Source organism: Oncorhynchus mykiss, chromosome 18 (genome assembly GCF_013265735.2).
Source record: "Oncorhynchus mykiss isolate Arlee chromosome 18, USDA_OmykA_1.1, whole genome shotgun sequence".
Taxonomy (NCBI): Eukaryota; Metazoa; Chordata; class Actinopteri; order Salmoniformes; family Salmonidae; genus Oncorhynchus; species Oncorhynchus mykiss.
The window spans coordinates 60,745,988-60,772,337 of NC_048582.1; the positions used below are offsets into that span (position 1 = coordinate 60,745,988).

The 26,350-nt window shown below is 42.9% G+C and overlaps 1 protein-coding gene across 3 annotated transcripts; it reads left to right on the forward strand.

Annotated features, from left to right (window-relative positions):
* The first annotated feature begins 284 nt into the window (after positions 1 to 284).
* Positions 285 to 19,957, forward strand: LOC110496874 (polypeptide N-acetylgalactosaminyltransferase 12). 3 transcript variants are annotated; one of them, XM_036953438.1, is made up of 10 exons: positions 288 to 1,409; positions 2,028 to 2,197; positions 3,421 to 3,610; positions 3,901 to 4,086; positions 6,232 to 6,349; positions 6,877 to 7,053; positions 13,235 to 13,366; positions 14,000 to 14,113; positions 14,913 to 15,071; positions 17,810 to 19,957. In XM_036953438.1, exons 1-10 carry the CDS (start codon positions 1,054 to 1,056, stop codon positions 17,948 to 17,950), a joined length of 1,743 nt encoding a protein of 580 aa, XP_036809333.1. In that variant the 5' UTR covers positions 288 to 1,053; the 3' UTR covers positions 17,951 to 19,957. The 3 variants fall into 3 exon arrangements, with proteins under 3 accessions (XP_036809332.1, XP_036809331.1, XP_036809333.1); XM_036953437.1 differs by lacking the exons at positions 6,232 to 6,349; positions 6,877 to 7,053; positions 13,235 to 13,366; ... (1 more) ...; positions 14,913 to 15,071; positions 17,810 to 19,957 and adding an exon at positions 6,025 to 6,219 and having other exon boundaries at positions 285 to 1,409; positions 3,901 to 5,973; XM_036953436.1 differs by lacking the exons at positions 6,232 to 6,349; positions 6,877 to 7,053; positions 13,235 to 13,366; ... (1 more) ...; positions 14,913 to 15,071; positions 17,810 to 19,957 and having other exon boundaries at positions 285 to 1,409; positions 3,901 to 6,219.
* Positions 19,958 to 26,350: the final 6,393 nt, after the last annotated feature.

The window sequence follows — 26,350 nt, forward strand, 5'->3', positions numbered from 1 at the left end:
AATTTGCTTCAAGATGTTTGCTTCAAACTAGATTATTTAAAAATATATATAGGGCTAAGTGACATTTAACAGTGCTAAGAGAAATAATGTAAGAATATTTGTCCACAATGAAGATGACTTTGTAGCACCCGTAAATGTTAAATGTCAAATCATATATTTAATAACACAAGCTCTGTTCATACAAGAACACGGAATATCAGTGCATGAAAACTACAGTAAACTACAGTCACGTGATAATGTACTTTTTTTTTTTTTACTACTTGTTGCCAACCCGGAAGCAGTCAATTTAATGCTTCATGCATTTGCATAATTATGAATAGGACATCGAAACGAAGCAGCTGTAACATTGTTAAACTGTAACTCTTTTTTCGTTTCAGTTTCCTGGAACGCAGAAGACATTGTTTGCACAGCGTCGTTTGTTGGTACAACAACTCGTGACACTGGAGAAAGATTAGTGACTGATAAACTTCTGATAAACTTATTAAATGTATCGACGTGTATGATTTTGTGCGGAAACCGTTGAAGTGTGTGAGTAGGTTGCAGGTAAAGAGCTACAATGTGACATAGTTCATGTAGGCTACATTGTGTCCGTGGCGCGAAGATAAGTAGGGTGCCGAACATGGATTAGGATTTAGTGCTACTGCGACAGAATGAAGCGCTGGACACTTTCATTTGACCTTGATTTTTTTTCTTTTTTAATTGGGTGTTATTGATAATCCATCAAGATAGCTACTCTAATCGGGTAAATCCATTTTTAACATCACGTTTATGGAGAATTACTATTTCAATAAACTTTGACCAAGGAAGCCAATCGCTGGATGACAGAAAAAGACCGTTGACATTTGACTTGGCTAGTTAAATTTGGTCAAACCTGTTAAACATTTTGAAATAAAAAGTTGATTCAAGCAAAATAGGGGAACTTTTACATTGCGTAAAGTTATTATCAGAAGCCAGTTCATGGTGAATTTGGTGGATCTGGTTTGGTAATGCACCATGATGCTGTTGTAGCCCACGGGGTATGAACGTATCTCGTGAAGGAGGAAGGGAGACACGATGGCACTTTCCCGGAGAAGGAATCGGTGGAAGTTGATAGTTTGCCTTTTTGGGGCGTCTATAGTGGGATATTTTATTTTAAACAGGCATAATAATCCCGGTGACATAGCTGGAACAAGTCGAAGAGAGGTTCCCACTGAGCAAGATATTGCAAATGAAATGCTTAAAAAGCCTGTTTATGACAAACCGCAGTTGGATTTAAATGCCTTGGGAGAAATGGGCAGAGCTGTCAAATTGAACCTCGTTGGAGAGGAGAAGAAAAAAGAGGAAGAAAGTATAAATAAACACCAGATTAATACCTATGTGAGTGATCTGGTATCTCTCCACCGCAGTCTACCCGAACGATGGAATCCTCTGTAAGTTGGCGTGAGTTTGAGTGTGGTGTTTATGATATTTTCCCAACATTTCCTTGTGATAAGAGTATTTTATAGAGCTTTTCTAAAATATGACTGACTGAATATGAAGTAGGTTAGCCCCTCGCCATCAACCCATTGTGGAAAACCTCGTTAAATATTTCCAAATGCCTAAATGACAGGCAAGGCAATGCTTGATTTTGCAAAGTTGAATAAAGTCAGATCACTGACAAAGCTCGTTAAACTGTTTATTTTAAGTTTACTAAAGGGCCAGGAATTAGGTATTAAATGACTCGGTGCCTGTTAAGCCATGTGCAAAGAATGAATAAAGTCCTGCATCTCAGTCAGACATCCAAGCACCAGGGTAACCAACAACATTGACCAAAAACAAACAGATTTTCTTTCTTCCTAGATCAGATCAGCACTCCTACTCTTAGAATTTTTTTGAATACTGGCCCAGGTCTATTAGCCGGGGTGACAGATCTGTTTGTGCTATAATTACACTCCTTGTCATGCCAATGACAGTGAGTAAACAATGAGAAGCATGATGGAAAGGGGATGTCTGGGGTCAGGCTTGCTACAAATCTATAACAAGTGAACTCTTTCTCTTTACTTCTCCAGTTGTAAGGACCAGAAGTATGACTATAGGTCATTGCCATCCACTTCAGTGGTGATCGCCTTCTACAACGAGGCCTGGTCCACGCTGCTACGCACTGTCCATAGTGTCCTGGAGACCTCACCCGACAGACTGCTACGAGAGGTGGTGCTGGTGGACGACTATAGTGACAGAGGTACAATCATGTATATACAGTACCAGTCAAAAGTTTGGACACACCTACTCATTCAAGGGTTTTTCTTTATTTTTACTATTTTCTACATTGTATAATAATAGTGAAGACATCAAAACTATGAAGTAACACATGGAATCATGTAGTAACCAAAGAAAGAGTTAAACAAATCAAAATATATTTATATTTGCGATTCTTCAAAGTATCCACCCTTTGCCTGTATGTGCTGATCTAGGACCAGGTGCCTCCTGTCAATGCAATTTGTATTAATTGTGATCTAAAAGGCTAAACTCTTACCCCGAGACCCTGTTTGTATGGGCCCAGATTTACAGACATGCTTGGCTAGAGTGACATCACTATGTCTGCCAAAGCCATTGTGAGCCAATATCTGATGAATATGACATTCAATATGTTAAGGTTGAAGAGATATAATGCGAACTCATCATCATCAAAGTTTCTGCTCTGTACTGAAAGTGTTCTACCTTGAAAACTTGACTGCTGACATGCACAATTTTAGGGGGATTGTGTTAACAACGGACTAATGAACAAAATACTAAAATGAATGTTTTTAAGTGAACTTTAAATATATTTGAATACCAGTTGGTTATCACGCAGCCTTACTCATAGGCCACAGTTTGTCACTTTCAGCACATGACGTAGTATTGGCCATGGGAGTCACTCCGAATATTTAATCAGATTTCTGACAAGTAGTTTACATTTTAGGCATTTAGCAGATGCTCTTATCCAGAGTGACTTACATTCGTATTAAGATAGCTAGGTGGGACAACCACACATCAGTCATAGTAAGTACATTTTTCCTCAAAGTATCTATCAGCAAGGTTAGAGGTAGTAAGGGGAAAAAGAGTCAAGTGCCAGTGTGGGTTCACAATTATTATACGTTTGTGTGTGTTTTCTCTTAAGGATTAAAAGAGCACCAATATTTACTGAACCTCAAAGGGCATCACTTCCCCATTTGACATTGAGTGGTTCCTTCCATCGCCACTAGATGGTGCTAAATCAGTACATTTGGAAGAAAACATAGTGAAGAAAAGCCTTTCTTACTTGCTTGTCATTATCAATTAAACCACAAAGTGCAGGCACATCTGTTAGCAGCACCACCCTGTTGTAACATTACACATACTGTACCTGCATGTTACACACATCCCAGTTGAGGAGATGTACACTCTTGTCATGATACATAAACAGCCCTTTTGGTTCCCTGTCAGCTCATTTGAAGGAGCCCTTAGAAAACTACGTCTCCAACTTGAAGAAGGTGCATCTGATCCGGGCCAGGAAGAGGGAGGGCCTGGTGCGGGCCAGGCTCTTGGGGGCCTCCATCGCCACGGGCGATGTGCTGACCTTTCTCGACTGCCACTGTGAATGTCACAAGGGCTGGCTGGAGCCCCTGCTCGACAGGTGAGAAACCCCGTATTGGGCCAGGTCAGGACTGTTCTTCAGTCTAGTCGTGGGACCTTAGTTTCCACATGTACAGTAGTGCCTCTCTCCATTCCTTCTACTTTGCGGTTGAATGTATCGTGCTGCTGGCTAGATTTGGATATGTGTAGCTATGTGAATTATTTCCCTTATACCCACCCCGTTTCACACTAATCCCAAGCCTCCAAAGGCCTGTTTCTCTCTGTCGTCACCCTGTTATACTGCAACCCCCTGCCCCATGCTTCCTTCTGCTCTCATCTCCTCTGCCCCAGGATAAAGGAGGAGCCGTCCGCTGTGGTGTGTCCCGTCATTGATGTCATCGACTGGAACACCTTCCAGTATCTAGGCAACCCCGGGGAACCCCAGATCGGAGGGTTTGATTGGCGGTTGGTCTTCACCTGGCACTCGGTGCCAGAGTATGAGCAGCAACGCAGGCGCTCTGCCATTGATGTCATCAGGTCTGTGGTACCCTACATTAGAAACAGGCACTCTGCCATTGATGACATCAGGTCTGTGGTACCCTACATTAGAAACAGGCACTCTGCCATTGATGACATCAGGTCTGTGGTACCGTACATTAGAAACAGGCACTCTGCCATTGATGACATCAGGTCTGTGGTACCCTACATTAGAAACAGGCACTCTGCCATTGATGTCATCAGGTCTGTGGTGCCCTACATTAGAAACAGGCACTCTGCCATTGATGACATCAGGTCTGTGGTACCGTACATTAGAAACAGGCACTCTGCCATTGATGACATCAGGTCTGTGGTACCGTACATTAGAAACAGGCACTCTGCCATTGATGACATCAGGGCTGTGGTACCGTACATTAGAAACAGGCACTCTGCCATTGATGACATCAGGTCTGTGGTACCCCACATTAGAAACAGGCACTCTGCCATTGATGACATCAGGTCTGTGGTACCCCACATTAGAAACAGGCACTCTGCCATTGATGACATCAGGTCTGTGGTACCGTACATTAGAAACAGGCACTCTGCCATTGATGACATCAGGTCTGTGGTACCCTACATTAGAAACAGGCACTCTGCCATTGATGACATCAGGTCTGTGGTACCCTACATTAGAAACAGGCACTCTGCCATTGATGACATCAGGGCTGTGGTACCCTACATTAGAAACAGGCACTCTGCCATTGATGACATCAGGTCTGTGGTACCCTACATTAGAAACAGGCACTCTGCCATTGATGACATCAGGGCTGTGGTACCCTACATTAGAAACAGGCACTCTGCCATTGATGACATCAGGTCTGTGGTACCCCACATTAGAAACAGGCACTCTGCCATTGATGGCATCAGGTCTGTGGTACCCTACATTAGAAACAGGCACTCTGCCATTGATGACATCAGGTCTGTGGTACCCTACATTAGAAACAGGCACTCTGCCATTGATGTCATCAGGGCTGTGGTACCCTACATTAGAAACAGGCACTCTGCCATTGATGACATCAGGTCTGTGGTACCCCACATTAGAAACAGGCACTCTGCCATTGATGACATCAGGTCTGTGGTACCCTACATTAGAAACAGGCACTCTGCCATTGATGTCATCAGGGCTGTGGTGCCCTACATTAGAAACAGGCACTCTGCCATTGATGACATCAGGTCTGTGGTACCCTACATTAGAAACAGGCACTCTGCCATTGATGACATCAGGGCTGTGGTACCCTACATTAGAAACAGGCACTCTGCCATTGATGACATCAGGTCTGTGGTACCGTACATTAGAAACAGGCACTCTGCCATTGATGACATCAGGGCTGTGGTACCCTACATTAGAAACAGGCACTCTGCCATTGATGTCATCAGGTCTGTGGTACCCTACATTAGAAACAGGCACTCTGCCATTGATGACATCAGGTCTGTGGTACCGTACATTAGAAACAGGCACTCTGCCATTGATGACATCAGGGCTGTGGTACCGTACATTAGAAACAGGCACTCTGCCATTGATGACATCAGGTCTGTGGTACCGTACATTAGAAACAGGCACTCTGCCATTGATGACATCAGGGCTGTGGTACCCTACATTAGAAACAGGCACTCTGCCATTGATGACATCAGGTCTGTGGTACCGTACATTAGAAACAGGCACTCTGCCATTGATGACATCAGGGCTGTGGTACCCTACATTAGAAACAGGCACTCTGCCATTGATTACATCAGATCTGTGGTACCGTACATTAGAAACAGGCACTCTGCCATTGATGACATCAGGGCTGTGGTACCCTACATTAGAAACAGGCACTCTGCCATTGATGTCATCAGGTCTGTGGTACCCTACATTAGAAACAGGCACTCTGCCATTGATGACATCAGGTCTGTGGTACCGTACATTAGAAACAGGCACTCTGCCATTGATGACATCAGGGCTGTGGTGCCGTAACATCTTCTGTGTATCGGAAAGGAAAATAGTCTAATCCTCAGTTAACTGTCAAGATATACATTTAACAATTTGATATGCATATTATGTAGAGATCAACAATTGTTATACATACCATAGGCTATATAATTTATCATAATAATGGAACAAGTTTTGAAGATCTGCTCTGCAAGCTGTGTGTGTTTTGGTCTCAGGTCTCCTACGATGGCTGGAGGGCTGTTTGCTGTCAGTAAGAACTATTTCCATTACCTGGGCACGTATGACACAGGCATGGAGGTGTGGGGAGGAGAGAACCTAGAGTTCTCATTCAGGGTGAGTGTGGGTGAGAGAGAGAACGAGCGAGAGTGATAGGTTTGGGCTTGCTGTACTCTGTGCAATTAATCCATGCCTTTTTCCTGACGTTTCTGTGATAAGTTAAAAAACCCACTAAAATCCAGTAACCGATGGTCACCATACTGTTGTGAAATATGTGGGGATTCACACAAGGCTGCAATCTTTACACTTTCATTATATAACTAGGTCACCACTATGCAATTTTGGATAAACAAAATCTGCCTTTCTGTTCCCTAATCAAAATGACATTCAAGAACTTTGAACCAAAAGTTACCTCTGTCAATTAAGGTTCCACAGTCAATAAAGTTGCAACGTTTGAAGAATTTAAACCAGCACAGAGGTCATGTTTTCCTTCAGTTACTTCCTGTGGAAAAGAACCAAACCGCCTTACAACAACAGAACTTCCTTCCCTTTTAGAAAGACACACAAAGCTGTCCATTGTGCTGCCTGATTGAATCATGGTGTGTAGCTAATCATGTCCTCGTGTTGCTGTTGTTGTTATTTAGATCTGGCAGTGCGGGGGCAGCCTGGAGATCCACCCCTGCTCCCACGTGGGCCACGTCTTCCCCAAGAAGGCCCCCTATTCACGGAGCAAGGCCCTGGCCAACAGCGTGCGTGCTGCCGAGGTCTGGATGGACGACTACAAGGAGTTGTACTACCACCGTAACCCCCACGCTCGCCTGGTAGGCCAGCCCTGAACAGGGACTAGCAAAATGTGTGGCTGCAGAGTTTGAAAGTGCATGGTGCTGTGATTGTGGGTCAGGACCAGTAGTGTATGGTGTTGTGATTGTGGGTCAGGACCAGTAGTGTATGGTGCTGTGATTGTGGGTCAGGACCAGTAGTGTATGGTGTTGTGATTGTGGGTCAGGACCAGTAGTGTATGGTGCTGGGATTGTGGGTCAGGACCAGTAGTTTATGGAGCTGTGATTGTTGGTCAGGACCAGTAGTGTATGGTGCTGTGATTATGGGTCAGGACCAGTAGTGTATGGTGTTGTGATTGTGGGTCAGGACCATTAGTGTATGGTGCTGTGATTGTGCGTCAGGACCATTCGTGTATGGTGCTGTGAATGTGGGTCAGGACCAGTAGTGTATGGTGCTGTGATTGTGGGTCAGGACCAGTAGTGTATGGGGCTGTGATTGTGGGTCAGGACCAGTAGTGTATGGTGCTGTGATTGTGGGTCAGGACCAGTAGTGTATGGTTCTGTGATTGTGGGTCAGGACCAGTAGTGTATGGTTCTGTGATTGTGGGTCAGGACCAGTAGTGTATGGTGTTGTGATTGTGGGTCAGGACCAGTAGTGTATGGTGTTGGGATTGTGGGTCAGGACCAGTAGTGTATGGTGCTGGGATTGTGGGTCAGGACCAGTAGTGTATGATGTTGTGATTTTGGGTCAGGACCAGTAGTGTATGGTGTTGGGATTGTGGGTCAGGACCAGTAGTGTATGGTGTTGTGATTTTGGGTCAGGACCAGTAGTGTATGGTGCTGGGATTGTGGGTCAGGACCAGTAGTGTATGGTGCTGGGATTGTGGGTCAGGACCAGTAGTGTATGGTGCTGGGATTGTGGGTCAGGACCAGTAGTGTATGGTGCTGGGATTGTGGGTCAGGACCAGTAGTGTATGGTGTTGTGATTGTGGGTCAGGACCAGTAGTGTATGGTGCTGGGATTGTGGGTCAGGACCAGTAGTGTATGGTGCTGGGATTGTGGGTCAGGACCAGTAGTGTATGGTGTTGTGATTGTGGGTCAGGACCAGTAGTGTATGGTGTTGTGATTGTGGGTCAGGACCAGTAGTGTATGGTGCTGGGATTGTGGGTCAGGACCAGTAGTGTATGGTGCTGGGATTGTGGGTCAGGACCAGTAGTGTATGGTGTTGTGATTGTGGGTCAGGACCAGTAGTGTATGGTGTTGTGATTGTGGGTCAGGACCAGTAGTGTATGGTGCTGGGATTGTGGGTCAGGACCAGTAGTGTATGGTGTTGTGATTGTGGGTCAGGACCAGTAGTGTATGGTGCTGTGATTGTGGGTCAGGACCAGTAGTGTATGGTGCTGGGATTGTGGGTCAGGACCAGTAGTGTATGGTGTTGGGATTGTGGGTCAGGACCAGTAGTGTATGGTGTTGTGATTGTGGGTCAGGACCAGTAGTGTATGGTGCTGGGATTGTGGGTCAGGACCAGTAGTGTATGGTGCTGTGATTGTGGGTCAGGACCAGTAGTGTATGGTGTTGGGATTGTGGGTCAGGACCAGTAGTGTATGGTGTTGTGATTGTGGGTCAGGACCAGTAGTGTATGGTGCTGGGATTGTGGGTCAGGACCAGTAGTGTATGGTGCTGGGATTGTGGGTCAGGACCAGTAGTGTATGGTGTTGGGATTGTGGGTCAGGACCAGTAGTGTATGGTGTTGGGATTGTGGGTCAGGACCAGTAGTGTATGGTGCTGGGATTGTGGGTCAGGACCAGTAGTGTATGTTGTTGGGATTGTGGGTCAGGACCAGTAGTGTATGGTGCTGGGATTGTGGGTCAGGACCAGTAGTGTATGGTGTTGTGATTGTGGGTCAGGACCAGTAGTGTATGGTGCTGGGATTGTGGGTCAGGACCAGTAGTGTATGGTGCTGTGATTGTGGGTCAGGACCAGTAGTGTATGGTGCTGGGATTGTGGGTCAGGACCAGTAGTGTATGGTGCTGGGATTGTGGGTCAGGACCAGTAGTGTATGGTGCTGGGATTGTGGGTCAGGACCAGTAGTGTATGGTGCTGGGATTGTGGGTCAGGACCAGTAGTGTATGGTGCTGGGATTGTGGGTCAGGACCAGTAGTGTATGGTGGTAATATGTCTGCATGCAGAGCTTTTCAAAGTAATGATCAAATTCACATAAAAGCATGCCTTGGAGGAGCACAACTTCCATTAACACTTGTGTTTCATACCTCTATGGTTAAGTTGGTTAAGAGCAGCCATCTTACACTGAAAGAAGGGAAAAGCCCTTCCTATTATATAATTTTTACCTCTGACACACACACACACTTCTCTCCGCCCCCTGCTCTGTAAATGCTCCCCTGATTGAGTGACACTTGGGATGCATGAGGACGAGACACAAGGTGACACTGCGTCCGGTGTGAGATTACCATCGAGAGGCACAACTCCACGCAGCAACTGTGGGCATCACCCACCTACCCTTCAGTTAGTCAGAGATGCTCCGTTCTGCGCCATCCCAGGTGCTAGGCTGCTAGCAGGCCTGGGTTCAAATACTAGTTGAAATGATTTCAAATACTTAAACTGGCTTGATTTAGCTTGCCTGGCGCAATGGAACCCCCCCCCCCCCCCCCCCGTCTCAGTCGGGTCAGAAACCAGCAATCTCTTTGTCTTTCTCTTCCGTTTCCAAACCTCTCAGGATATATTCAATTTAGAGCTGTGAGCTCTCTGCCTTGCATTCAGGTGAAGGGGAATGTGTCAGTGTGACCTTTTCAGTAGAACACTATGAGATACAATCGCTCTCAAGAATCCAGTGATTCAAATTGATAAAGCTCCTGTCAAGCAATGTTGTTTTCTAATGGTTGGACTAATGTTCCTCAGGGGCTTGTTTCCTGTTCAACTTTTAATTCACATAAGTTGAAACCTGCATCTGCACCTTACTACTTTCTAACAGTAAGGATTGCAAAATTCCCCTAACTTTCCCCAGGTTTTCTAACGCTTGGAGCGTTCCCGGATTTCCTGCTAATTCCTTCCTGATTCCAGGAATCTTCTAACTCGGGATGTCTGGAAAACCTGGGATGGTTAGGAAAGTTTTTGTAAGCCTAATCATTTCTGTAAGACTGCCCCCTACTGGCCCTTATTGCCCCCACCCTCCTGTCTCCCCTGACTGATTATCTTTCTCTGGGGTCTAAATAAATTGATGGGCAATCAATTAGAGATGTTCAGGCATGCCGCTCCCATCTTTCATCCTGTGGCGTTGCTCACCTTCCTCCAACAGGGGCTTGTCTCCAAACAGATGTTCCTGTCTCCAACACTCCTCTGTGGACCATAACTAACACCTAACAATACCTCTGGACCAGTTGGAATTCAGAGTTTCAGAAACACAGTAAACCACCACACAGAAATAAAGAATAGCTGATGTTGTAATGCTAATTGGGTTACCCCAAAATGTCCAGGTTTTCCAGACGTGCTGGTCGAAGGATTCCACATTTCCTGCTTCTTCCCCTCCTGATCTCTATTCTTCAGGAAGTGTCCTGCTTCTTCCCCTCCTGATCTCTATTCTTCAGGAAGTGTCCTGCTTCTTCCCCTCCTGGTCTCTATTCTTCAGGAAGTTTCCTGCTTCTGCCCCTCCCTATTCTTCAGGAAGTTTCCTGCTTCTGCCCCTCCCTATTCTTCAGGAAGTTTACTGCTTCTTCCCCTCTCTATTCTTCAGGAAGTGTCCTGCTTCTTCCCCTCCTGATCTCTATTCTTCAGGAAGTGTCCTGCTTCTGCCCCTCCCTATTCTCCAGGAAGTTTCCTGCTTCTGCCCCTCTCTATTCTTCAGGAAGTTGCTTCCTGCTTCTTCCCCTCTCTATTCTTCAGGAAGTTGCTTCCTGCTTCTCCCCTCTCTATTCTTCAGGAAGTTGCTTCCTGCTTCTTCCCCTCTCTATTCTTCAGGAAGTTGCTTCCTGCTTCTTCCCCTCTCTATTCTTCAGGAAGTTGCTTCCTGCTTCTGCCCCTCTCTATTCTTCAGGAAGTTGCTTCCTGCTTCTGCTTGCCTGAGTTAGAATACCTCAGGATAAGCCATCATGTTTTCCAAGAGTTTTCAGCTGTATTTTTAGTGGGGTGGGTCGAAGGCTTCAAATTCCTCAATGTCCACATCACTAAAGATCTATCATGGTCCAAACACACCAACAGTCATGAAGAGGACTCTTCCCCCTCTGGAGGCTGAAAAGATTTGGCATGTGCCTCATATCCTCAAAACGTTCTACATCTGCACCATTGAGAGCATTTTTTTTACTTTCTGCATCACCACTTGATATGGCAACTGCTTGGCATCCGACCGTACGGCCCAGTACATCACTGGAGCAGAGCTCTCTGCCGAGCTCCATGTATCCTCTATACCAGGCAGGTAGGCCCTAAAAAATGTCAAATCTTCCAGCCACCCAAGTCGTACACTGTTCTCTCTGCTATCGCACAGCAAGTGGTACCAATGCACCAAGTCTAGAACCAACAAGACCCTGAACAACTTCTACCCCCGAGCCATAAGACTGCTAAATAGTTAGCTAATCAAATAGCTACCCAGACTATCTATATTGACCCTTTTTGCACAAACTTTTTTGGACTCCTTGCAAATGGTGCTGCTACTGTTTATTATTTCACTTTATTCCTAGTTATTAGTACAGTTGAAGTCGGAAGTTTACATACATCTTAGCCAAATACATTTAAACTCAGTTTTTCACAATTCCTGACATTTAATCCTAGTAAGAATTCCCTGTCTTAGGTCAGTTAGGATCACCACTCTATTTTAAGAATGTGAAATGTCAGAATGATTTACTTCAGCTTTTGTTTCTTTCATCACATTCCCAGTGGGTCAGAAATTTACATACACTCAATTAGTATTTGGTAACATTCCCTTTAAATTGTTTAACTTGGGTCAAATGTTTTGGGTAGCCTCCACAAGTTTCCCACAATAAGTTGGGTGAATTTTGGCCCATTCCTCCTGACAGAGCTGGTGTAACAGTCAGGTTAGTAGGCCTCCTTGCTCACACACGCTTTTTCAGTTCTGCCCACAAATTTTCGATGGGATTGAGGTCAGGGCTTTGTGATGGCCACTCCAATACCTTGACTTTATTGTCCTTAAGCCATTTTGCCACAACTTTGTAAGCATGCTTGGGGTCATTGTCCATTTGGAAGACCCATTTGTGACCAAGCTTTAACTGACTGATGTCTTGAGATGTTGCTTCAATATATCCACATAATTGTGGTGTTCTTTGGCTTGCAAGCCTCCCCCTTTTTCCTCCAAACATAACGATGGTCATTATGGCCAAACGGTTCTATTTTTGTTTCATCAGACCAGAGGACATTTCTCCAAAAAAGCATAATCTTTGTCCCCATGTGCAGTTGCAAACCGTAGTCTGGCTTTTTTATGGTGGTTTTGGAGCAGTGCCTTCTTCCATGCTGAGCGGTCTTTCAGGTTCTGTTCGATATAGCACGTATAAAGTAGATGTCCTTACCGACTTTCCAAAGCTATAGTTTGTTAACAAGAAATTTATGGAGTGGTTGAATAACGAGTTTTAATGACTCCAACCTAAGTGTATGTAAACTTCCGACATCAACTGTACATATATCGACTCAGTACTGGTACCTTGTGTATATAGCCGAGTTATCGTTACTCAGTTTATTTGTTCTGACTTGTTTGACTTTTCTATTATTTTTCTTTGCATTGTTGGGAAGGGCTCGTAAGCATTTCACTGTTACTCTACACCTGTTGTTTATGAAGCATTTGACAAATCAAATTTGATTTCTGAAAAACCTTGGGAATTTTGCAACCCTAGACTGTGGCTTGGAGTGTATTTGTGCTAACAGTGACCAGGATGCAGTGGTGGTCTGCTAGTGGGAAGTGTTTGTGTGTGTGGGAGGAGTGTTTACGTTTGAGTTGAGATTGTGTACAACAAAAGAGGAATGTGATGCAAAAGTCTGTTTTTGAGTGTCAGTGTATGTGGTGGTTTTGTGATTTGTGTGTTTATGGGAACTTTTTTGAAAAACCATAGATGGTGATGTTTGTCAGTTCACAGAATAATACCCAGAGACTCAAACAGACAGGAAGTCAGTTGAACATTTACTTCTGAGCTCATGACTGCATGGCCTCAAAATAAATCTAATTGTATAATTTTAAAGTCTCTTGTTTTGTTGTTGTTGTTGTTAGGAAGCCTTTGGGGACGTGACAGACAGGAGGCGGCTCAGGACCCAGCTGGGATGTAAGGACTTCAAGTGGTACCTGGAGAACATTTATCCTGATATCCACGTCCCTGAGGACAGCCCTGGGATGTTTGGAATGGTGAGGAGAATGCTGCCATTTTGACTCCAACGTTGTATTAGTTAGGTACCAAACCGAAGGAGACAGACCGAAACTACCTGAACCTGTCCAATAAGAAACTCGTGTTGTTGTTTTCAACCCAGGCGACCTCACATTTGCACAATGTAATTCAAGTGCTATTTTGTTTTTTTGTTAACAGATAGCCAGGGGCACACTCCAACACTCAGACATAACTTACGAACTAAGTGTTTGTGTTTAGTGAGTTCCACCAGATCAGAGGCAGTAGGGATGACCAGGGATGTTCTCTTGATAAGTGTGTGAATTGGACCATTTTCCTGTCATCATTTACTTTTGGGTGTCAGGTGTCAGGAAAAATTTATGGAGTAAAAAGTACATTATTTTCTTTAGGAATGTAGTGAAGTAAAAGTTGGCAAAAATATAAATGGTAAAGTACAGATACCATTAAACCTGACATAAGTAAAAAATACTTTAAAGTACTACTTAAGTAAATGTACCACATGAATGAATCTGTGTTTATTAAAGAGAGAGTGCACTCAAGTGGGTTATCATAGACAACTTGACTGAACTTTCCCTTGACTCCCCACACTCATAGCTGTACTTTAACAGCAGCATCTGCATGGTGTTTCCCTTTAGCTGAAGAACAGAGGCATGTCCAGCTACTGCTTTGACTACAACCCTCCTGACGACCATAACCTGGTGGGCCACCGGATCATCCTCTACCCCTGTCATGGCATGGGACAAAACCAGGTAGCTATGGCCTCATCTTTACTCTCTATGTCCTTCATTTAAAACCAGGTAGCTATGGCTCCATCTTTACTCTCTATGTCCTTCATTTAAAACCAGGTAGCTATGGCTCCATCTTTACTCTCCATGTCCTTCATTTAAAACCAGGTAGCTATGGCCTCATCTTTACTCTCTATGTCCTTCATTTAAAACCAGGTAGCTAATGGCTCCATCTTTACTCTCCATGTCCTTCATTTAAAACCAGGTAGCTATGGCCTCATCTTTACTCTCTATGTCCTTCATTTAAAACCAGGTAGCTATGGCTCCATCTTTACTCTCCATGTCCTTCATTTAAAACCAGGTAGCTATAGCTCCATCTTTACTCTCCATGTCCTTCATTTAAAACCAGGTAGCTATGGCTCCATCTTTACTCTCCATGTCCTTCATTTAAAACCAGGTAGCTATGGCCTCATCTTTACTCTCTATGTCCTTCATTTAAAACCAGGTAGCTATGGCTCCATCTTTACTCTCCATGTCCTTCATTTAAAACCAGGTAGCTATAGCTCCATCTTTACTCTCCATGTCCTTCATTTAAAACCAGGTAGCTATGGCTCCATCTTTAGTCTCCATGTCCTTCATTTAAAACCAGGTAGCTAGGTGGCTTCATGTTATAATGCACATTGACAAGTACAAAATTATTTATGTGTATTTGGACCAAAATGATAGTGAAGAAAACAGGTACCATTGTGTGTGAGGTTAGCTGTATGGAGCACAACAAAAACAACACGAACCACGCACACACTCTTCGTCTCTCCTGTTGCAGTTCTTTGAGTACTCCAATGAGAGTAGGGAGATCCGCTATAACACCAGGGAGCCAGCAGGGTGTGCTGTGGGGGACGCCGTCTCCAACTACCTGACTGTGCACCTGTGCAGGAAACCCCGGCAGACTGTCCCACAGGACCAGAAGTTTGTCCTCAGAGAGGTGAGCTGGATGGGGACTGTGTCATGGCAGCAAACAGGGAGCAGAGGAAAGGGTCAGTGGTGGATGGTTGGCAGAGATATAGGTGGACAGGAATTTTGTAATGGAATAAATGTTTTTAAAATTTATTTAACCTTTATTTTAACTAGGCAAGTCAGTTAAGAACAAATTCTTATTTACAATGACGGCTTACCAGGGAACAGTGGGTTAACTGCCTTGTTCAGGGGCAAAACGACAGATTTTTACCCTGTCAGCTCAAGGATTCGAACTAGCAACCTTTCGGTTACTGGCCCAAACTAAGGCTACCTGCCGTGTAAGGGTATCAAACACATGGATATCATACGTTTTGGTACCGTTCCATTCAACCATTACAAAGACCCAGCCCTCTTAGATCCCTGTCCACCAGCCTCCTCTGAAGAAGGTGGAGAGGGGAGTAGAAAACCCAGATGAACACATGGACATACAGTGCCTTCAGAAAGTATTCACACCCCTGTACTTTTTCCACATTTTGTTGTGTTATAGCCTGAATTTAAAATGGATTTAAATGTAGATTTTTTTTGTGTGTCCCTAATGTACACAAAATATCACAATGTCAAAGTGGAATTATATGTTTACAAATGAATTAAAAATGAAAAGCTGAAATGTCTTGAGTCTAAGTATTCAATCAGTTTTGTTATGGCAAGCATACATTAAGTTCAGGAGTAAAAATGTACTTAAGTTACATGGACTCGCTCTGTGTGCAATAACTTTGTTTAACATGATTTTTAAATTAGTACCCCATCTGTGTACCCCACACATACAATTATCTGTAAGGTCACTCAGTGAATTTGTGAATTTGAAGCACAGATTCAGCCACAAAGGCAAGGAAGGGTTTTCCAATGGTTCGCAAAGAAGGGCAACTATTGGTAGATGGGTAAATAAAAAATAAAAAAAACACACTTAAATCCTCCTTTGAGCATGGTGCAGTTATTAATTACACTTTGGATGGTGTATCAATACACCCAGTCACTACAGAGATACAGGCGTCCTTCCAAACTCAGTTGCTGGAGAGGAAGGAAACTTCTCAGGGATTTCATTATGAGCCCAATGGTGATCTGACTTTAGGGGTGGTAGGTAGCCTAGTGGTTAGAGCATTTGGCCAGTAACCGAAAGAGTATTTTGAGTAGATTATTGACAAAAATTGACAACACATTCCGTTTTTATCCCACTTTGTAACACAACAAAATGTGGGGGAAATCAAGGGCTTCTAAAGGCAGTATATACAGTAGAGTACAGTACGGGTGTAGCTAAATGTTGGTTGTCACTAAGCACTCTTGTGTTCTCTGTTCTGTTGACTTTCTTGTTGGAGCGGCCACAATGCATTCAGAGCATGTTCAAAGGGAAGCTTTGACAAATACTGACATTAAGCCCTCTCCCCTCTCAGCTCATCTCTTTCTCTCTCTCAGCGCTACCTCGCTCTATCAAATCACTTCAATTCAAAGGGCTTTATTGGCATGGGAAACATATATGTTACATTGCCAAAGCAAGTTAAATAGATAATAAACAAAACTGAAAAACAATCAAAAATGAACAGTAAACATTCCAAACACAAACAGTCCTGGGGTTGTTTGTGAACAGAGCCCTATGACCAGCTTGCTTTGGGGACTCTCCTCAAGGTTAATCTCTCTGTACGTGATGGCTTTATCTATCTCTCTCTCTCTCAGCTATCCCATTTTCACTCTCTCAGCTCTCCCATTTTCACTCTCTCAGCTCTCCCATTTTCATACTCTCTCAGCTCTCCCATTTTCATACTCTCTCAGCTCCCATTCTAACACTCTTTTAGCAGTACCTCTGTCAGCACTCTCGCTCTTTCTTTCTCAAGTCCTTAGTCTCCACAGACTCCAACTCTCCTCACATACAGACTCTTCCCAGTATCACTATAGTAGATGTTAATAGTCCTAGTCTCTCTCTGGAGTAGGGGTCACATGATCAAATAATGTCTTCTGGATGGCTTGATGTATCTCAGGTGATAAGTGCTTTTATGGTGTTTTGTCCACAATGGATCATAAAGCATTGAGGTAGCCTATTGACTGGGTGCACAGTCCATGCTTGTTGTGGTAGTTTAGTACAGGTATGTGTTCAGTGTTTCCAGCAGGGGTGCAACTTTCACTGGGGATGGGTGAAAGTCCCCCACATTTGCATTTTTGTCCTCCCCGGTTTTATCATTGGAATGTGATATAAAACAAGGTAACTGTGTGCTTTAGGACCATGCCGACTCCTCTGAGCGGTCGGGTAGGCTGTTTGGAGTGTTTATTGGATTAAAAAAATGTCCCTCCCACTTCTAAAATCAAAGTTGCTCTCCTGGTTTCCAAACAGTTTTTGACTCTTTTCACACTGCACTGCTCCCCTCTGTAATGACTGTATGTCGTCTCTTGTTCCTGGATGTAGTCTACACACCAGTGGTTCACAACTTCACTTCTCCAGGGTTGTAGCCAGTCCTACTGCTGTTAAAATCATATTTTTTATTGATTGGCTAGTGAGTCCACAGACTTGGTTGTTTAGGTAGATATTAGTTGGTTAAAGGGAAGGATTAAGACCAGCATTAGTTAATAGGGACCAGCATTAGTTAATAGCCCTTAAGGACAGTGCTTCTCTACTCTATACTAGTGGTCCATTTGGCCTGGCTTGTAAAATAGATTATATTTCAATAACCTGTTTTAAATAAAGGTAACATGTTTTTAATAACTCCTTTCTACTACTAGGATGACACCTTCTTCCATGTGATGACGCAGAAGTGTGTCCAGGCCGTGGACAAGACTGACAACGGCACCCCTGCCCCCGCCCTGCGGCCTTGCTCAGACCACGCCAACCAGAAGTGGTTTTTTGAGGAGAGGGGGGCGTAGTGGAGTGGGCCAGCCGAAATCCCTATCCCTGGAGTAGAGGGTCAACCAAACTCTTAACCCTGGGATAGAGGGTGACAGCTGGAGGGCCCCAAAGACCAATACTCAGGTCCAGCGTCCTTATGCCGTGGAGATGACCTGGGTCGTATTCACAAGATAGAAAACAGAAGAAAATGGTCCAAAACGGGGAGGTTCTATCTGAAGTAGTCCAATAGGCATCATTTGTTTTCTGTTGCACACTCTTTTTAAATGTTGTGCTCTAATGAATATGACCCAGGTCAGGCGAACTGTTCTCACCTCCTGTATCTATGCACAACCGTGTGCTTGCTGGACAACGTTGACGTTTTCGCACACTTGATATTAACTCATACCACATCTACTTCTCAAATCTTTTTTTGTCGATATTTTTGGGAAAACCTGGGAGACGAAGGATGTTGGAATGGACAGATATTTAACACATTTTTATGTGTGGAATTTAATTACCTGTCTGTTCATCTGACTGAAAGCCACTCCTACTTTTTATTCTCACTTTCGTTCTTACCTCTCTCTTTCTCTGGAACACAGGAGCACTTAGCAGCTGGTAGTGAATGTTTTTGGCATTGCAGTGATCATGACAGAGACTCTTATGTACTTGCGCATTACGTTATAGCTGGAAATCTCAGACTCAACCTCAACCTCAACCATCTTTTTCACTCCATCGAGCATGTTATCAGCTCAGTGATATGAGTGGTTAATTGTTCAGGTATTTTTGGAGCAAGTATTTTGTTTTCTACGTGTATTTTTGTATTTAAAATACGTGCGTACTACTTCAACCAGTCCCTCCAGGATGTTATTTTTTTTTTGTGATATTTGCGGACCAAAAAATCGTGCTTGGCAGTATGCAACAATTTTGTTCAAGTTGTCGCGAAAGTGCGCTGACGAGGGAAACATTTGTTGCCGTGTAGCTTGATTGAACCATATTATGCTGTGATTGGTTAATTTGCGCGCCCTCTTTTTGTAATGCCGTGATGGATCTGTTTTATGCGGTAATATTGCAATGATTAGACTTTTTTATGCAGAAATTAGTGTGGTTATTGGTCAAATTTGCAAGCCCTCTCAAAATATGTGGTGAAATTTTTGATTGCACAGCAAACAATTTGCGATGACAGAATCGTGGAGGGGCTTTTTAATTTTCGATTTGCTCCGCTCATAGGCTTAAGACAACACACAGTACGTCTTTAGCCACACAATTACTGGTAGTAGGAGAAATTCCACTCCGGTCTTTAGTTGTGTTCATGAATCACAATTATGAATTTGGATAACTCACGGTAAGCAATTTAAACATTTCTGAAAGAAGGAATGCTTGTGGTTTTTCAGTGTTTTTTGGTCTAACATCTTGTCAATGCAATTGACTCCTAGTGAGAATGTTATTTTCCTAGTAGAGTGAAGCTACGAAGACTTAGCTATATTCTGTGTGTTAATTATATTACAATTCTTGTTTATTTTAAATGATATATTTACTCAATGTTTATTTACTTACTTATTGATCATCGTTGATGTCAGCGTGGATTTGTTAATTCAGCACTAAGTTAAATGAGCCACTTGACTTTATGTATTGCAACTGCAACAACAAAATGGGGAAAACAATTGTTGACAATAAATGTCCCATAAGGCCATGATTTGGGCCATTTTACCCAGAAGTGCCTTACCTGATGCAAAAAGAGATATGGAAAGATACGCATGGAATTATAAAACAAATCCACATTTTTGTTAAAAGAGATTAAGGACAAATCTCAAATGATACCTACCTTATCCCTATATACTATAGTGCGGGGGTACTCGACTACTATTTGAGAAGGTCCGGTCACATACATTTCCTCTGTGGCAATGGTTCGGATGGATATTGTCATTTGTCGTAGTAACAATCCCCAATGTTGTGACCTCCGAGCTGTTCAAACTGTTTATACCCCTCTTTTTGCCAGATATAAAAAATAAAGTTGCCGTTTTTTAAACTAAGTTCCTGCAATTCTACACATTTTGACATGTCTTATGTGTGTTCATATGATACCTGAGTGGCTCAACAAAATCAGTCGGGGTTCCCTTGGGATGGTGGCCCCTGGGCATGTAATCTGGCCACGATAACTATGTAGGTAGCTGGTTAACTTTCGTATCTAGTTGACATGCGCTTGTGGTAATTAACTGGACATTTTTCGGACAGGTTATAAATAGCTCTCTAAGGTCTGTCAGTGGAGGAAGGAAAACTGTCCATACACAACCAAATGTCAAGATGTTACCTTGTGCATTCTACTATTATAACTCTCAACAGCAGTAAGTTTAATTTCCCAAAAAAGAAATGCTATTTATTTAGTCAGGACCTGCGGTCCGTATTGACCCCGTTCTGGGTCCAGATCTGGAAACACCAGTTGAGTATGGCTGCTAGGTGTCATTTGAGATATAGCTTAAGTGTACTTGAAGATCGATATCTTATGCAAGGAGATTGTGGGTGAATGGAGTGCTGCATTGATCCCTGTTCACTTAGCCTAGTGGTATGGCTGTTGCGTTTAGGGGGACGTTGGACACACACACACACACACACACACAGGAGTTTACGTGCTTGAGGACTGAGGATCTCTACATCACTTCAATTGAAATAGGGATATGAGATTTGATTTATACCTTTTCATATCCATGGCCACAGTTCATAACATGTTTTCTAAGTACATTGACAACAGTTCTTTAAACAAGACCGTGTGAATCACAATATGTAAACCTATTGATTTTGAACAGGGTCCAAAGTAGTGCACTATATAGAGTACCATTTGGGATGCAGACATATTTTTGCGCCAGGGAGTTGAATAAATAGGAGATGTGTTTTTCCTGAGTTATAGTAGCGTTATTTACGGTTTGCTTCGGCATCTGGTATTCCAGGCATGTCCCTACATTGTAAAACATGTTTTATTGTATGTTATTTGACATGGTACAGTGGGGCAAAAAAGTATTTAGTCAGCCACCAATTGTGCAAGTTCTCCCACTTAAAAAGATGAGAGGCCTGTAATTTTCATCATAGGTACACTTCAACTATGACAGACAAAATGAGAAGGAAAAAAATCCAGAAAATCACATTGTAGGATTTTTTATGAATTTATTTGCAAATTATGGTGGAAAATAAGTATTTGGTCAATAACAAAAGTTCATCTCAATACTTTGTTATATACCCTTTGTTGGCAATGAGAGGTCAAATGTTTTCTGTAAGTCTTCACAAGGTTTTCACACACTGTTGCTTGTATTTTGGCCCATTCCTCCATGCAGATCTCCTCTAGAGCAGTGATGTTTTGGGGCTGTTGCTGGGCAACACGGACTTTCAACTCCCTCCAAAGATTTTCTATGGGGTTGAGATCTGTAGACTGGCTAGGCCACTCCAGGACCTTGAAATGCTTCTTACGAAGCCACTTCTTCGTTGCCCGGGCGGTGTGTTTGGGATCATTGTCATGCTGAAAGACCCAGCCACGTTTCATCTTCAATGCCCTTGCTGATGGAAGGAGGTTTTCACTCAATCTCACGATACATGGCCCCATTCATTCTTTCCTTTACACGGATCGGTCGTCCTGGCCACTTTGCAGAAAAACAGCCTCAAAGCATGATGTTTCCACCCCCATGCTTCACAGTAGGTATGGTGTTCTTTGGATGCAACTCAGCATTCTTTGTCCTCCAAACACAACGAGTTGAGTTTTTACCAAAAAGTTATATTTTGGTTTCATCTGACCATATGACATTCTCCCAATCTTCTTCTGGATCATCCAAATGCTCTCTAGCAAACTTCAGACGGGCCTGGACATGTACTGGCTTATGCAGGGGGACACGTCTGGCACTGCAGGATTTGAGTCCCTGGCGGCGTAGTGTGTTACTGATGGTAGGCTTTGTTACTTTGGTCCCAGCTCTCTGCAGGTCATTTACTAGGTCCCCCCCCGTGTGGTTCTTGTGATAATTTTGACCCCACGGGGTCAGATCGAGGGAGATTATCAGTGGTCTTGTATGTCTTCCATTTCCTAATAATTGCTCCCACAGTTGATTTCTTCAAACCAAGCTGCTTACCTATTGCAGATTCAGTCTTCCCAGCCTGGTGCAGGTCTACAATTTTGTTTCTGGTGTCCTTTGACAGCTCTTTGGTCTTGGCCATAGTGAAGTTTGGAGTGCGACTGTTTGAGGTTGTGGACAGGTGTCTTTTATACTGATAACAAGTTCAAACAGGTGCCATTAATACAGGTAACAAATGGAGGACAGAGGAGCCTCTTAAAGAAGAAGTTACAGGTCTGTGAGAGCCAGAAATCGTGCTTGTTTGTAGGTGACCAAATACTTATTTCCACCATCATTTGCAAATAAATTCATTAAAAATCCTACAATGTGATTTTCTGGATTTTTTAAATCATTTTGTCTGTCATAGTTGAGGTGTACCTATGATGAAAATTACAGGCCTCTCATCTTTTTAAGTGGGAGAACTTGCACAATTGGTGGCTGACTAAATACTTTTTTGCCCCACTGTATATGACAGCAGCAGAATTGATAAGTGACCATCACCATACAACGTGTGATGTTCTGCTAGCTGCCCAGACGTTCTGTCTGTTTGGGACACAGTACCCTGGATGCCTACCACATGGCACCCTGTTCTCTATGTTGAGAACTACTTTTTCAAATCAATATGCTGGATCCAACTGGATTTTATTTTAATGCTGTTCATTCCAAGTGGCCTTTTACCATCAAAAAACGAGTTATTAATTCAAGATATTTTTAGGAACTGTCCAAAAAATGGAATAGATTGAATGAAACTGAGTTTGTAATCATATTAACATACCATTTTTCTAGTACCATTCTGGGAAAAGTATTTTATGTGTAATGTTTAATTTCTGAATAATAATACCAAGTACAACTTTTAAGTATTGTATTCTTGGTTGGTATGTATGTATTGTCACGCCCTGACCTGAGTATTCTTTGTTTTCTTTATATATTTGGGTTAGGTCAGGGTGTGACATGTATGTGTTTTTGTACTGTCTAGGGGTTTTATAGGTTTATGGGGTTGTTTACCATCTAGGTGTTTATGTATGTCTATGGTTGCCTAGATTGGTTCTCAATTAGAGGCAGCTGTTTATCGTTGTCTCTGATTGGGAACCATATTTAGGCAGACATCTTCTTTGGGTATTTCGTGGGTTATTGTCTATGTGTAGTTGCCTGTGTCTGCACTCGTTGTCATAGCGTCACGTTCGTGTTGTTGTTTTTGTTTAAGTGTTCTTCGTGTTCTTCATTCATTAAAAGAAGAATGTATTCTAGTCACGCTGCGCTTTGGTCTCCTCTTTACGACGATCGTGACAGAATAACCCACCAACAATGGACCAAGCAGCGTGGTAACGGCCAGCAGCGGCAAAGAATGCAGGACTCATGGACTTGGGAGGAGATTCTGGATGGCAAAGGACCCTGGGCACAGCCAGGGGAATATCGCCGCCCCAAAGCAGAGCTGGAGGCAGCGAAAGCAGAGAGGCGCTGGTGAGAGAGGGACAGAGTGATAGAATGATAGAGAAGACATCAAAACTATGAAATAACAAAAATGTAATCATGTAGTAACCAAAAAAGTGTTAAACAAATCAAAATAAGAAACACGAGCAATGGACATTAGACCAAATCTATCCTTTGGTCTGAGGAGTCCACATTTTAGATTTTTGGTTCCAACGGCCATGTCTTTGTGAGACGAGAGAGTAGGTGAACGGATGATCTCTGCATGTGTGGTTCCCATCGTGAACCATGGAGGAGGAGGTGTGATGGTGTGGGGGTGCTTTGCTGGTGACACTGTCTGATTTATTTAGAATTCAAGGCACACTTAACCAGCATGGCTACCACAGAATTCTACAGCCATACGCCATCCCATCTGGTTTGCACTTAGTGGGACTATCATTTGTTTTTTAACAGGACAATTACCCAAAACACACCTCCAGGCGATGTAAGGGCTATTTGACCAAGAGGAAGATTGATGGAGTGCTGCGTCAGATGACCTGGCCTCCATAATCATCCGACCTCAACCCAATTGAGATGGTTTGGGATGAGTAGAACCGCAGATTGAAGGAAAAGCAGCCAACAAGTGCTCAGCATATGTGGGAACTCCTTCACGACTGTTGGAAAAGCTTTCCACTTGAAGCTTGTTGAGCGAAGTAGGCAAAGGGTGGCTACTTTTGAAGAATCTCAAATATAAATATATTTTGATTTGTTTAAGATTTAGATTTTTTTAGTTACTACAGTGCCTTGCGAAAGTATTCGGCCCCCTTGAACTTTGCGACCTTTTGCCACATTTCAGGCTTCAAACATAAAGATATAAAACTGTATTTTTTTGTGAAGAATCATCAACAAGTGGGACACAATCATTAAGTGGAACGACATTTATTGGATATTATATATTATTATTATATTATATTATATAAACTTTTTTAACAAATCAAAAACTGAAAAATTGGGCGTGCAAAATTATTCAGCCCCCTTAAGTTAATACTTTGTAGCGCCACCTTTTACTGCGATTACAGCTGTAAGTCGCTTGGGGTATGTCTCTATCAGTTTTGCACATCGAGAGACTGAAATTTTTTCCCATTCCTCCTTGCAAAACAGCTCGAGCTCAGTGAGGTTGGATGGAGAGCATTTGTGAACAGCAGTTTTCAGTTCTTTCCACAGATTCTCGATTGGATTCAGGTCTGGACTTTGACTTGGCCATTCTAACACCTGGATATGTTTATTTTTGAACCATTCCATTGTAGATTTTACTTTATGTTTTGGATCATTGTCTTGTTGGAAGACAAATCTCCATCCCAGTCTGAGGTCTTTTGCAGACTCCATCAGGTTTTCTTCCAGAATGGTCCTGTATTTGACTCCATCCATCTTCCCATCAATTTTAACCATCTTCCCTGTCCCTGCTGAAGAAAAGCAGGCCCAAACCATGATGCTGCCACCACCATGTTTGACAGTGGGGATGGTGTGTTCAGCTGTGTTGCTTTTACGCCAAACATAATGTTTTGCATTGTTGCCAAAAAGTGCAATTTTGGTTTCATCTGACCAGAGCACCTTCTTCCACATGTTTGGTGTGTCTCCCAGGTGGCTTGTGGCAAACTTTAAACAACACTTTTTATGGATATCTTTAAGAAATGGCTTTCTTCTTGCCACTCTTCCATAAAGGCCAGATTTGTGCAATATACGACTGATTGTTGTCCTATGGACAGAGTCTCCCACCTCAGCTGTAGATCTCTGCAGTTCATCCAGAGTGATCATGGGCCTCTTGGCTGCATCTCTGATCAGTCTTCTCCTTGTATGAGCTGAAAGTTTAGAGGGATGGCCAGGTCTTGGTAGATTTGCAGTGGTCTGATACTCCTTCCATTTCAATATTATCGCTTGCACAGTGCTCCTTGGGATGTTTAAAGCTTGGGAAATCTTTCTGTATCCAAATCCGGCTTTAAACTTCTTCACAACAGTATCTCTGACCTGCCTGGTGTGTTCCTTGTTCTTCATGATGCTCTCTGCGCTTTTAACGGACCTCTGAGACTATCACAGTGCAGGTGCATTTATACGGAGACTTGATTACACACAGGTGGATTGTATTTATCATCATTAGTCATTTAGGTCAACATTGGATCATTCAGAGATCCTCACTGAACTTCTGGAGAGAGTTTGCTGCAGTGAAAGTAAAGGGGCTGAATAATTTTGCATGCCCAATTTTTCAGTTTTTGATTTGTTAAAAAAGTTTGAAATATCCAATAAATGTTGTTCCACTTCATGATTGTGTCCCACTTGTTGTTGATTCTTCACAAAAAAATACAGTTTTATATCTTCATGTTTGAAGCCTGAAATGTGGCAAAAGGTCGCAAAGTTCAAGGGGGCCGAATACTTTCGCAAGGCACTGTACATGATTCCATATGTGTTATTTCATCGTTTTGATGTCTTCACTATTATTCTGCAATGTAGAAAATAGTACAAATAAAGAACCCTTGAATGAGTAGGTGTGTCCAAACCTTTGACTGGTACTGTACATCAAATACCTGAATTCACACAATCTTTCTCCTTCCTCCCATTACAGCACAGTAGACATTTTATTTATGTACATTTCAGATGCCTATGTATGTACTCTGCTGTGGCCTGACGCACAGGCAGTTATTTTTGAGTACTGTAACTAAAAATAAAAAACATTTTAAAAAAGCTCCCCAAGAAAACACTACATATTTTTAGTAACTACTCATATCATTACAATTTTAATAGTTTGTTCCCTTTTCCATATATGACTCATGCATCCCAGTCATAATAATATAGACTGCTGCTGGTGGATCCATTCCCATGATCCTCTTTGTGTAGGGAGAGAGAGTTCTGTTCAAACCATATCTGATTGGTTTTTAACACCAGCTGCTG

What these genes read in the sequence shown, in the direction of transcription:
- LOC110496874 (XM_036953436.1), top strand. Translation starts at nt 1,054, where the DNA reads ATGGCACTTTCCCGGAGAAGGAATCGGTGGAAGTTGATAGTTTGCCTT. An exon ending in CCCGAACGATGGAATCCTCT is followed by an intron (nt 1,410 to 2,027) that starts GTAAGTTGGCGT and finishes TTACTTCTCCAG; the next exon opens with TTGTAAGGACCAGAAGTATG. An exon ending in GGACGACTATAGTGACAGAG is followed by an intron (nt 2,198 to 3,420) that starts GTACAATCATGT and finishes GTTCCCTGTCAG; the next exon opens with CTCATTTGAAGGAGCCCTTA.